We start from the raw sequence: 12,379 nt of genomic DNA, 5'->3' as shown, positions 1-12,379 counted from the left end.
TACAACAGCCACAACGTGAGAGAAACGGAAGCATTATCCTTGCTGTATTGCTGAAACGTCAACTTCAGAACAATTAGACACACCAAAGCTAAGGAACTTTCCCCAGGTTTCACTAAGCATCCTTTTACTAAACTATACAAAAACTCTCTCTACAACAATAAATTGCATGTAGCTGGGGCCATTCCCTGGAATGGAGGCCAAATGGCACACTTACCTTTGCCCACTTAGTTCCATTTTGGTATGCAAAATTTGGATGCAAAATAGCTGCAACTAAAATGCCCACTGGGAAATCCCCTGGCCCCTTCTCACTCAGGAGTGAGGCCAAGGAATTTGTTGATCTTTTCAGCTGACATAGGCCAAACTGGTACCTGTAAACCCCCAAACAATCTAGTGCTACAGATGACCAAGGTTCAGTTCATGGGAATAACTCATTGCTGCTATTTAATTCAATACCACAGATATTGCCAAAAATTCTCTGGCAGATAGCATCTCACACTGACACTCACAAGGTAAGTTTTTTCACATGTAAGTTTTTTCGATAATCTCTTAGAAGGGCATTAAATAGAAGCAGAGGAAAACAATGTGAATAAACCAGGCTCATTCACTATTTTAAGGAGAGAAGAGTGGCTTATCATTATCTTTAAAACACATCCTAAATAGCATCTGGCTTCATACCCAATATTCAACTAGAATTATCTTTTTCCTTCACCATAATAAACAAGTAGAAGGTGTGTGGGGTTTTTCATATTTTTAAGGAGTTTTTATTTTTAAACAAAAATAAAAAAAAAGATTAAGCTTCTATGAAGACAAAAGAAATTACTGAAAATGTAGAATCTAGTAACAAAAAGTGGTTGAAGAAATGGAGACAAAAAATGGGAAAGGCTAGCAAGTACCTAAGCACAATTTGTAAGTGAAGTTATCCTGTCAGCACAGTACTTTATGCCAACAGAAACCATTCAGTCCTTCAAACCAGAGGACATCAGGGCAATTAAGAAGTGACAAGTGAACATGTATCTTGAAAAATAATGCCTGAGCAGGCTGTTAATTTGGAGGAAGGAGAGATCAGAAGAGATCTCCAGGCCCATCATAAACTTATAGAGCTGCATATTAAACAGTAAGGGCTTGGCTGGTTGCTTTCTACTTTCTTTATTCCCATTGGAAGGCTTTTGCAGAATTCAAATCTTCTAAGCATTAAGGGCTTTCTTCTAGTTTTGAGCTTAAATATATTCAGGGTCAGGCAGTACATACTTTTTCTGATGCCTGCATCTTTAATAACTGTTCTCCTAAATGGCATCTCCCTTTTAGGCATTTACAGGAATTGCCCTACTCTTCTTCCACCTGCTTTCCTAGTCTAAATAACTCAAGATCTCCTGATGTCATCAAGCACATCCTTCTCCAATGGTTCCAGCAATCCCTTAGCACTCTCTTATGCCCACACTGTACTGATGACTCCCAGCTGCTCTTTTACACTTCATTTTAGTTATCCATGGGTCTTCTTCCCCCTCCTCAGTTTTGGCCAATTGGAGAACACTCAGTTCATGGCTGTAAAATTCTTGCCCCTCTTCTAAATATCTTCTTAGTGGTCTTGGCTTTCTGCCTTTCAAATAAGTAGCTTATCATAAGAGGACAAAGACAGAAGTGTTTTTTTCCTGAAGTAAGCAAATACTTAAAGTGTTTATTTAAATATAAAAATTAAGAGGAAGGAAAAAATGACAGCTAAGTGGAAAGTGAAAGTTTAATTTGATGCTTAAACAACTTGAACACTTATGCTGCAGCTGTAGCAGAGGGCTGGTGCTTAGATGTCTGATCGTGATAAAAACAAAAATCCTTCTACTAAGGTTTCAAATTACAAAATAACTTCACCTAAGGGAAGACAAAATGTACATGTGCAAACACTGCCATATGTTTATAGTGCCTTCTCAGCACACCGATGTTTCTCTTCTGGCACTAAGAACTTAGTAGTATGAAGAGTTAATTTCAAGAGGTATTTTGGAGTAATTTATAGTTAGATCAACAGTACTGAGAAAACAGCACACACATTTGACTTGCAGAATGAGAGGTGATTCGTGACTTTCTCAACAGCTTTTAATACTGATGAAACTTAAAACCACCACACTATTTGGGAATGACATACTTTGTTAGTACTGGGCTGGTAAGAGACTCAGCAGGCTAACTTGTTCATCTTTGCCATTTTTCAGTCAGAGAAAGAAAGAACTGAGGAAGAACTAAGCAGAAAGAAGGCCAGCAGGTACCAGCTCCAGCTAACTTTTACCTGGGTAAAACATAATTAAGCTTCTTTCCAGAAAAACAAAAATAGCGTTTCTATAGGGATACAGCCTACTCTAGGAAGGGTCTTTTTTCCACCCTTTGCCTCACTAAAAACCATTTTGGCTCAGATAATTTTCTTCTCATGCAAAAATGTGAAAAGTACTGGGAATCTTGCACATTTTTACGGTAAAGCTGTTGCAAACAACAGTTGCCTTTGCCCTACACCCTACAACAGATCACAGGTGAGCCATGCCATGAGGAAAGCATGCTCAGCTACAACTTCCAGGCCAGATGATCAAGGACACTGATTTGTTGGTCTGCAGGTCAGAAGCCAAATGCTAGTGCCACACCTCAGCTTCTTGACCTAAAGGTAGGTGAACAAAAGACACTTAAATGTGGGGTGATTATTCCTTTAATGACAAAAAAGTAAAGGAGAGGCACAGCCTGTGTGGGACTCAAAAAAAAAAAAAAAAAAAAGAAAGATCTTACTACCTATATATTACATTTCCCAAAATTAAATGTAATATGTAAAAAGACAGGATTAGCAACTACCAACAAATAAAACAGATTTCCTGGCATGACTCTGGAGTCATATAAACTTTGTCCTAAGGAAGTTATCTGCCTTGAAGATACAAGGCAGTCAGTGGCATGTCAAAGGTAAAAGTGTTTCTGAGGTGGTTCAGCTACATTTCACTTCATCAGCTAGTAAACAACTTGGATTTTAGAAGAGATCGTACTGGAGAGAAGAGTTAGAGTTGAATTGAACTATCATGTGAAGTCAAGAAGAGAAGAGCACAATAAATATATTTAGCATGAACTGGTTATATAGTTGACAAAGCAGTAATCCATTTGGCATGGCACACTTGTCATGATGTGGATGCTGCTAACATGTCTGTCAGAACCTCTCATTATTTTATGAGCTACTGTTATACTCAAGAAATTGTCAGCCTTCATTGGTGTGAGGACTGGACCGAGATCCCTATGAATTACTATGCTCATTGACTCAGTCTGCAGAAAAAAAATAAAAATAAAGACTATCACATGTAGCACAAAAGGCCCTTCTTCAGAAATGAATGGCTCTATAGATAAAACAGTGGATTAGATTAGTTTCTACTTAATTCTCAATTTCTCTGTCCTTTGCTCTGACAGGTGTTGCTTCAAGATCTCTGTACTCAAAAACTCTACATTAGGATAGCCCAGCAGGAGCTGTAGGGGATGGATGAGGTAGGTCAAGACCTATTACTTGTTCTTTGCGTTAGGTTAATAAATATTTAAGGAGCATAGAGGTGATTCCTCTAATAGCAAAAGCAGATTGGGATGAAGGGGCTTGCGAATTTTGGAACTGGTCTCCCATATATCAGAACTACATAGCATGAAAAACTTTATTTGGTCACATTTCACAGCTCCTTAACAGCCAGAAGGAATTTCATTATGGAAATTTTCATACCACTATACTAAGGTATACATGCCTTTTATCCTTACACTTGTTCCATAAAACCATTTTCCACTCTCCAGCTCAAAATCTCTCTAAGCAGAAAAGTCCTATCTGCCACACACTTGTCATAAACTAGGTAGGATATGACAAAGTTTTTAATTTTATAAATACTGATGTATCTGAAACTTTAAATGAGGAAAAAAAAAGGAAAAAGGATGGAAAAAAGAATGGTGGGGGAAAAAATATTTTCTATCTTGACTGTTAGGTTCTTAAGCTGCCAGTATTTAACAATAATGTCTCTGTATTTCAAGGTCATGATTACAACAGTTCTGCTATTTATGGATATCAGTGAGAGATTATCTGGTTTTTACCAGTTCAGGCACTCCACCTACACTTCTTTACATATTTAGGTTTTTTTCAAATGTTTAAAAGATTAGAATTTGCCCCTCCAAGATATAAACATAACGGGCAAAAGAGCATATTTCAACAAAATTAAATTATGCTTCTCTGGATTTAAATATAAAAAAGTTAGCCCCACTGGTACACTGATTCACAAGAATGTCAACATCTCCAACTTCAGAGACACCCACATATTATTTCTGCAAGCAGCAAATTACTAAACAGAGTACAACACTCTATGACACATAAACAGAATGCAGACAATCAGCGTTTTTCTTTTTGACCAGAGAATGAAAGTCTCTAACAGCAGATACACTGCAATCAAAAATCAATCAAATCTGGACTCCAAATGAGGTATGGATTATGATGCCACATATCTGGACTTGACTCTTGAAAGTACTCATGTACTACAGAAAATCTTAGAAAGTTGTTACACAGAGGTTTAACTAGAGTTTTGGCAACTTAATGTGGGACATGAAAGTTATTTGCAGTACAGTACCATGTGTAGTAAAGAAAACTAATATCACAGTTCCATTTCAATGCTGCATCCTCAAACAAAATGAAGATGCTACAGCTGAGTAACATGGATGGAAATCTCACCTGCCATCCCAAAGTTAAGCTGTGGCATTTCTTCACTTTTGGTTACTTTCCTTGGGCTCGGTAAGTCTTTTGCAGAATCTGATGCAATGGCCCATAACTTTTTCCTGTTTGTAACACTGGATGTCTGGGTTTTCACAGGTTTGTTGGTTGTGGGGCACCACTTGTACCCTGGGTTTGCTTTCATAAATGCATCCTTGTACTAGAAAAGAAAAGGAAAATTACCAGTCATGACATTATACTATCCACAGGGCAACAGAGTGCACTGCATGTAAGAGGATTTAATACAGTAAATAATCCTTAAATATCTTGATTTTTTAACAGTTTAATCACATGCTTAGAGTCTGACCACCAACTCAATTTGCTAAGAAGAAATATTAAGATATGTAGAGTCATATATAAAAAAGTGGAGTTTCTCCTTCTTCTCCTGAGGGTCCATTACCCAGAGCAGGCTGAAGTTCTGATCCTGCAAACTGCTCCTCAGTGCTTGCATGCTCATGCTGTGAGAAATAGATATTTGAATTCTTTAGCAGGTACAATCTTTGTTTGCTTTACAGTTTGAATTAAATGAAAACATACATTTAGCAACAAATGCAGCACGATGTGTCTTACCTTGCACCCATTCTTCTCTAATAGTTTTGTATTTTAGAATATTTGAGTATATGCTTTCCCAAACCAGGCACCAAAAATAAATCACAACCAGTATAATCCCATATTCAGTATCTTGGGATACATCTTCCCAGTGCTTCTTCCAAAATGTGCCATGCTGCATGGCTGCATAAAATAAACTGTGACCATTTAAAACACTCTTTGGCCTTGAGCACCCAGCACACATCTCGGTTGTTTGCTGTGTTCTTGGTATGAGGCAGCAAAACAAAGGAAGCCAGATTACACATGGTGGGTGGGGAAAAAGGCCTGGATCCTACACAGTTTGGGGGGTAGGGGAAAGGACGATGACCTATTTTATGCACAAAATGCAACAGCAACATTTTTCAAGTATCTTGCTGACCAGATTAAAATGAGATTTTTGAATGTTAACAGCAATAGAAAGACTGCATTTCAGTATTTTAAATGTGTTGCTATGCAAGGTGGAGAACTAGCGAATCAGAGGAACATGCCACACATTCCAGCTGCAGATGTTTGCCTAACAACTGATAGGGGTGTTCAGCACTGGCTGCTGGGGGAGCCTACCCAGTAAGTACCAGTGCCCACTGCAGGGAGAAGGAACCCAGTACCTCCTCAGGACTGAGTAGCTCTCAATGGCAGCAAACGACCAAAAGAGTGGTTTTATCCTTGGAAGTACACGGCAGGGCAGCTGCAGGAAGTTTGTTCTGTGATTACTCGTTCCCACCCACACAGTTGTCATCAGTCCCACTTACGGCACAGAGAAGCACCTATGTTTCACACACATGCGTGCACAGAAACACAGGCAGAGAGGAAAAAAATCCCTTGGGCATCAGATACAGAAACAGCATTGAAAACCTTGTCTTCTGATAGAGCCACTACGGTGTTTTCCCAGATCAATAAACAGCATGCCTTGTGGCAGGATCACCATCGCATGTGCACTGCTTGCTTTCATTTCTGTCCTAACCTATGAACTGGCACTTGCTACCTCCAGACTGTAGCACAGATAAAAACGTTTCAGTTTACAAGAAACACAGTACTGCATGAACCCACTGTGGGAAGTCCTGTATTTATAGAAATGGCTATAAATAATAAAGATCTGCAGGGATCACTGACCCACATACACACTGTATTTTCTGAACAGGGTGTATGTATTAAATCTGCAAACTAAGGGCTGCGACATCTCTCACCTCGCGCCTTTTCCCTTTCCCTCAGTTTGGTCTGGGAGCTCAGTACACCACAAAAATAGCCTGGTGGAGGGAAGGGAAAGGAAGGGGAGGGTAAGGGAAGAGGAGAAAAGGAAATACACGGCAGCGAAGCAGCTTTGCCGTCTATTGTTAAAGCCACAGCCCGCTCACAAATCATGTTTCCAGCCTGTGGACTGAAAAGCACAGTTGCTAACGATGAGGTACATAAGCTCTTCAGATCAGCAATGCTGCTTTGAGTAACTGAATTATTCTATTGAGTAATTTGACAAGCCGACAGGCTGCCCATCAAATGAGAACCAGAACGCATACCATTTGCGAGACGAGGCTGCAATAAGCTTTTAATCAGTTTTCAACAAGAGCAATTCAAGTGCGCTGGTGTATTAACAGATTTTTTTTTCCTCTGCAAAGCCAAGAAGTGAACATTAACTGCACTCTCTGAAGGGGAGGGGACAAACTAAGGGAGGACAATTCATTGGAACTGTTCAGTTTCAACACTCGTCATAAAAGAAAAGAAGATTTAAAAAGTCAAATTATGGCAAAGAAGGACTTTTATAAAATGCATACAGGGGCCTGGTCCAAATCTCAGAAAGACTTTCATTATTGATTTTTGAGACTATTAGACCAAGGCTTAAAATGAAGAGATACATTCTGCTTGCCAGGTCATGAGAAGGTAACTTTAATGAGCTACGCAGTAATAAGATAATGTCAAAACCAATACTGGAGTTGACTGTTTTCCTCCCTTTGACCAACTGTGAGGTAAACTAACTTAATGTAGCCAGCCTAAGCACACCTCTAAAGTCAATTAAAACAAACCAACCACAACCAAGCCAAACCAAACAAACAAAACCACAAGAAACCTCAACCCAAACAGTAAGCACTTAACCTGGAATGCAAAGACACCTCCTTGGTTCCCACACAAGTAGGAGGGACAGCCCAGCATGGTCCCATCCCAAAACTCCAGGTAAGATAAAATCCAGGATATGTTTGTGGGATTAGTCTGATGCATCGTTTCTGTTTTGTGAAAGCCTGAGGAATGTTGTGTTATGCAGTGGGATTGGTGCCACTTCAGAGCTGCGGTTAAAAAATGTGTTGTGCTTTAGCGCAACTCCCCGAGTTGCTTTCATCACCAAATAAAAAAAGATTTGCTTTCTCCAGCTGTAGCAGGAACAGGAGTTCACAAGTGGATTCCAGCTACACCTCAGGGTAGCAGTTAGCACGTGCTTAAACTTAAAATGTATGCTTAAATCCCATCAACTGGTTATTAAATGTCACATGAATCCCAGAGATCTAACATAAAAAAAAAGAATTCCCGGAAAATAGAACACACCAGTTTTTCACTCCTGGAGGATGCCGGGTTTGCACTACACACGTGTCACCCTGTGGACTTCCAGATTCCAGCCAGCAAGCCAGAACATTCATCCCCTCCCACCCTGAGGCAGCTGCCAAAGCAGTGGCACCTCAAGGCCAGCAAGCTCCAAGTTGGGCTGGCTGTACCTACAACGTCGAGGGCCAAGGACTCGCAGGTTCAAGTGTTCAGCTCAGCCACTGAATGGCAGCAGAATCACAGAATCAACCAGGCTGGGAAAGACATCTGAGATCACTGAGCCCAACCTGTGACCCAACACCACCATGTCAACAATACCATGGCACTAAGAACCACATCCAGTCCTTCCTTAAACACCTTCAGGGATGGTGACTCCACCACCTCCCTGGGCAGTCCATTTCAATGTCTAATCACATTTATCAGGCTGCTCCCTACAGGAAGCAATCCCGACTGCCCAGATCTCACTGATGCAAAGACATATTTAAAATTGAAGTGTCTTTTAGCAAGGGAACAGGGCTTGAACAATAACAATCTCACTTTCCAAGGTGGCCGAATACTTCCAGTAAGTCCTGTAAGAGCTAACAAAGAACACTATTCCTATTACTGAAGTAAATAAAAATGCTGGAGCATATTTATGAGTGATCAGATTAATTTCCCATCAGTGAAGAAAAATGCTAACAAGGTAGCAACACTTCTGGTTCCACTTGGAGTATTAACCAGCTACTGGGTTTATATCCGAGGTCATGAAACTTTTAAAGTTAAGTTGCTCTAGGAAGTTTGCAGGACAGAAATAGAAAGCCTGGTCCTAAAGAAAATACCATCAGAAGCAGATATCAAGCTCTGCAGGTGCAGAATCAGGTCTCCAGGGCAGGTGTTGCTACAAGAGACCATAAACCACAAGACTGAAAAGAGAGGGGGTGTGGAATCAGTTTTTCCAGATAATTAAGGCACCCCAAGGTGCAGACAGGTACATAACGGGATTTTCCAAAGTGTCTAAATGAACTATAGACGTGATTAGCCTCTCAGTGGGAGTCAGGGATGTCCAGTCCACTAGGAAACGTCACATACATCTGACTGGCAAAAAGTTCGGGCGCCTCCCTATCTTCCAAAATGCTAGATCTTGCATATACCTAGACATATGTAAATAAATATACAAATGCCTTGACTTAAATACTGCTGAGACAGTATCACTGCTAGTAATAAGCAGCTAAGAAACTGAAAGCTTCTTTCTTGATGCTTGATCTAACCTACCTGGCTTTGTAAACTACAGCATCAAGTAGGAAAAATCATTCTAGAGACTGCAGAACAACAGGGGCTGTAGCCACTGCAGTAGGGAACACTTCTGTCAGGCCCACCTGTACCTCTGATTCAGATGCTCAGGGTACCCAAGACACATTCTGGGGATAGCAGACATGATACAAGGTCCTCTGGGAGATGTGTGCCCTGTCAGTACAATGGATAGAGACTATGCTGTGAAAACTGTAAGTCAAAGAGCACTGAAAACCTACATTTAAGTAAGAGAAGCTTACCTGCTGTATTTTAAACCTCAGTGAACTTATCATATAGGTACCAAAGCAGAAGATTATTGGTACAATGGTAATTTTATGTTCTTCTAAAGGCATTCACCTTCTTGATTTTTCAATAATCTCTCCTTAGGAAAAAGAAAAACACTAACAAGTGGTTCTCACTAGAGTTAACCTCTTTTTGACAGTAGTAAGCCTAAGTACAGGCAAACCTGTGCAACCTGCTCTAGGTGAACCTGCTTGAGCAGTAGGTTAGACTAGATGATATCTGGAGATCCCTTCCAAGCCCAACTGTTCTGTGGTTCTGTCAAAAGCAAACGTTAACATAAAATGACCAATCCACACATACAGAGTGGGCTTGTTGGTGAAGGCCCAAATATATTCAATAGCACATTATAGCTGCTAATTATTGTTGTAACATACACTGTTTAAAGAATACAAATTATACTCTATCTCTTTTCTATGCATTTTTGGAACTACTTATAATGATGTAAACTACTAAGATTTATTGTTTCACTTTGATGTTGAATATGTAATTTGTTCTTCATGCCAAAAAAACCCATCACTACAGGAACAATGATTTCTACAACAATATGATTAATAGTTTCAGATCTGCCACTTCATACAGAAGTTCTGCAATTTTTCCTCTTAATGAATGAGTTTCCTGCAGCAAGACAAAAGACTAAAAAAAACAGCTACATTGTGTCTGTTTCTTCTAAAAATTATTTCTTAATTTTCTTCTCTGCATCTATACTGAATCTGTTAACTGCCCTTTCCCCACATATTTAGAGAAGCATCATTAATTTGTAAGTGGGAATGCAGAACAAAACAGAAATGGTTGGACAAAGCTGAGGCTCAAATATTTCAAATCTGGGCCACAGATGGGGAACTACAGAGGTACTACAGACCCTGCTTCAAAAGAGACCTGCCATGCAGAACACTTTGTTTTTCCTGTGGACATTTCCATGCTCACACAAACTACTGAACAGCCAGACCTTATATACACATGTTAACAGCAGCACACACCTCCAGGTCACAGGGCAGGTACAGATAATAGTTTTCCCAGTCATTTCACAACTACCTCCACTTCCCATAGTGTGCTAGCACTACTTGACAAATGAGAGAGATGTTTTTCCTTCTCACTGGTGCTCCATTATTTTTATTAAGATTGAATTAAAAAGTTATCCACAATCTATATCACACAGGTAATTACAGGGATCTGTTTTGGGCTGATGTTGTCAGCCTAAGTAACTCACTGTGTTTCTCTCCATGTACTATCAATAACTACAGCCTTCTTGGGGATAGCTTACCAAGAAAGATATTTCCCTTGCTCCCAGTTAAGGGACTCTGACTTATGTATTGCCCTCTGATTTGGTATTGGACTCACCAAAGGTTGCTCCATCAGAAACTAGTTAGCAATACACAGGGAACATACTTCACGAAACACTAATAATTTTTTAATTCTTTAGCATCAAAGGTAAAAAGGTATTACATTTCTTGACTGTGCCTTTGGTTTGGTCCACCTGTACTATAATAACAACCTGTATTACTGGTATCAGATGAACAGCTTGAGCTAAGTATCACTAGTCAGCTGACAGTGAACTGTGTGTTACTGTTTTCAATGGCCGCTATCCACGTGTTAATGCTTGTACTGCAGAAATTATCAGGTGATATCTATCACAAAGTGCATTTGTACCAATGACTACTAGAGCCAGATTAGTTTGTGTACCCAGACCAATTTCTTTTCATTCTGGTCCCAAGGACCAAGTGAATTAAAGCAAGATCAGCAACTGGGCACCATAACCCCACTAGGGAAGCTGAGAAACTCAGAGAAGAGAAAGATCCCACAGAAAACATTTAATACACAGAGAAAAAGAAGATAAATATGTAATAAACTCCCTTTACATCCACCATTGAGACAGAACATACCTCCTTGGCCATGTCAGTGTATTTCTGTTTTTCTTTTGGATCTAGAACAGACCACCAATCTGCCAAGATCTTGGTTGCGCCACGATTATCGAGGCGAGGGTGTTCTTTTCTCACAAGAGAGCGGTGGCGTTTGCAGAACAAGAGAAATGCATTCATTGGTCGGCGAGCTCGTTGCTCTGAGGACTCGTCATCTTCAGTCTCATCAGCATCCTGCTCTAAACCATCAGGGCCAAGGAGCGGCACCTGGCAGAACCAAAAGGGAAGGGGTGTGAACTCAGTTATCCACGTTTCTCACCAACACTGAGTGTGAATGAGGGAGAAGCACACGGATGCACACAGCTGTCTCCAAAGGCCATCTGTTCCATCCAGGAGATGCAGAGTTCTACATCAAACCTCCTCACCTGATAGTCCAAGGTTCATTCATGCTCTCTGCAAGACTTAAACTCTGACTTTCACGTAGAACAGATTTCTAAGCTGAGGAGCTTTCTCTAGTAAGAGTTCTAAAGGGGCTGGAGGGAGGAGTTCATTTTTCTACGCCCTTCCAACAACCTGGAAATCATCTTGGTGGGATTAGGCAAGCAGAGCTACCTTGGTCTTCAACTATTTGCTGTTTGCAACTACAGAGCACACAGGGAGGAAAAGGCACAGGTAACGATGTTTCCCCATCTCCGTCATTCACTGCTCAGCCTGTGAGCTGTGCAGCACTGCAGCTCAGTCAGAGACAGAGGGTAAATCTCAACACAATACACTGCCAGAACACGCTCTCTCCATTTACAGGTCAGTGTACCATTCCTACAAGGGTTACGCCACAAAGGACTAGTTCTGACTGAATGAAACAAATTATTGCATGACACAGAAAACCACCTCCTACCTAACAGCAACACTTACTGTTTTATACCACGTTGGGAAAGTGACCTGTAAGGTCAACAGAAAGCACTGTCAGAGTATCAGGCTCCTCCTTATCAAGGTCACACTCCCTTATTAGCACATGGCTCAAGGCAGTCTCCTCAGCACTGACCTCTTCATTCCTGCCTTAAGAAGGCATCAAGGAGATTCAGATATGAATGCTACC

General features: G+C 40.5%; 1 protein-coding gene across 25 annotated transcripts in view; it reads right to left on the bottom strand.

Moving 5' to 3' along the window:
* Positions 1-12,379, bottom strand: part of BBX (BBX, HMG-box containing) — a 141,054-nt gene that overhangs the window by 47,802 nt on the left and 80,873 nt on the right. For 24 of the 25 annotated variants that reach the window (XM_027648632.1, XM_027648633.1, XM_027648630.1 and 21 more), the window contains 2 exons: positions 11,308-11,550; positions 4,703-4,901 (listed from right to left, as the gene is read on the bottom strand). In XM_027648632.1, the coding sequence (XP_027504433.1) occupies positions 4,703-4,901; positions 11,308-11,550 (442 nt within the window). The remainder of the gene's footprint in view (positions 1-4,702; positions 4,902-11,307; positions 11,551-12,379) is intronic. The other variant, XM_027648627.1, reaches the window with a different exon arrangement.

Source organism: Corapipo altera, unplaced genomic scaffold (assembly GCF_003945725.1).
Source record: "Corapipo altera isolate COAL_440 unplaced genomic scaffold, ASM394572v1 58, whole genome shotgun sequence".
Classification (NCBI taxonomy): domain Eukaryota; kingdom Metazoa; phylum Chordata; class Aves; order Passeriformes; family Pipridae; genus Corapipo; species Corapipo altera.
This window is presented reverse-complemented; position numbering and strand designations above follow the sequence as displayed.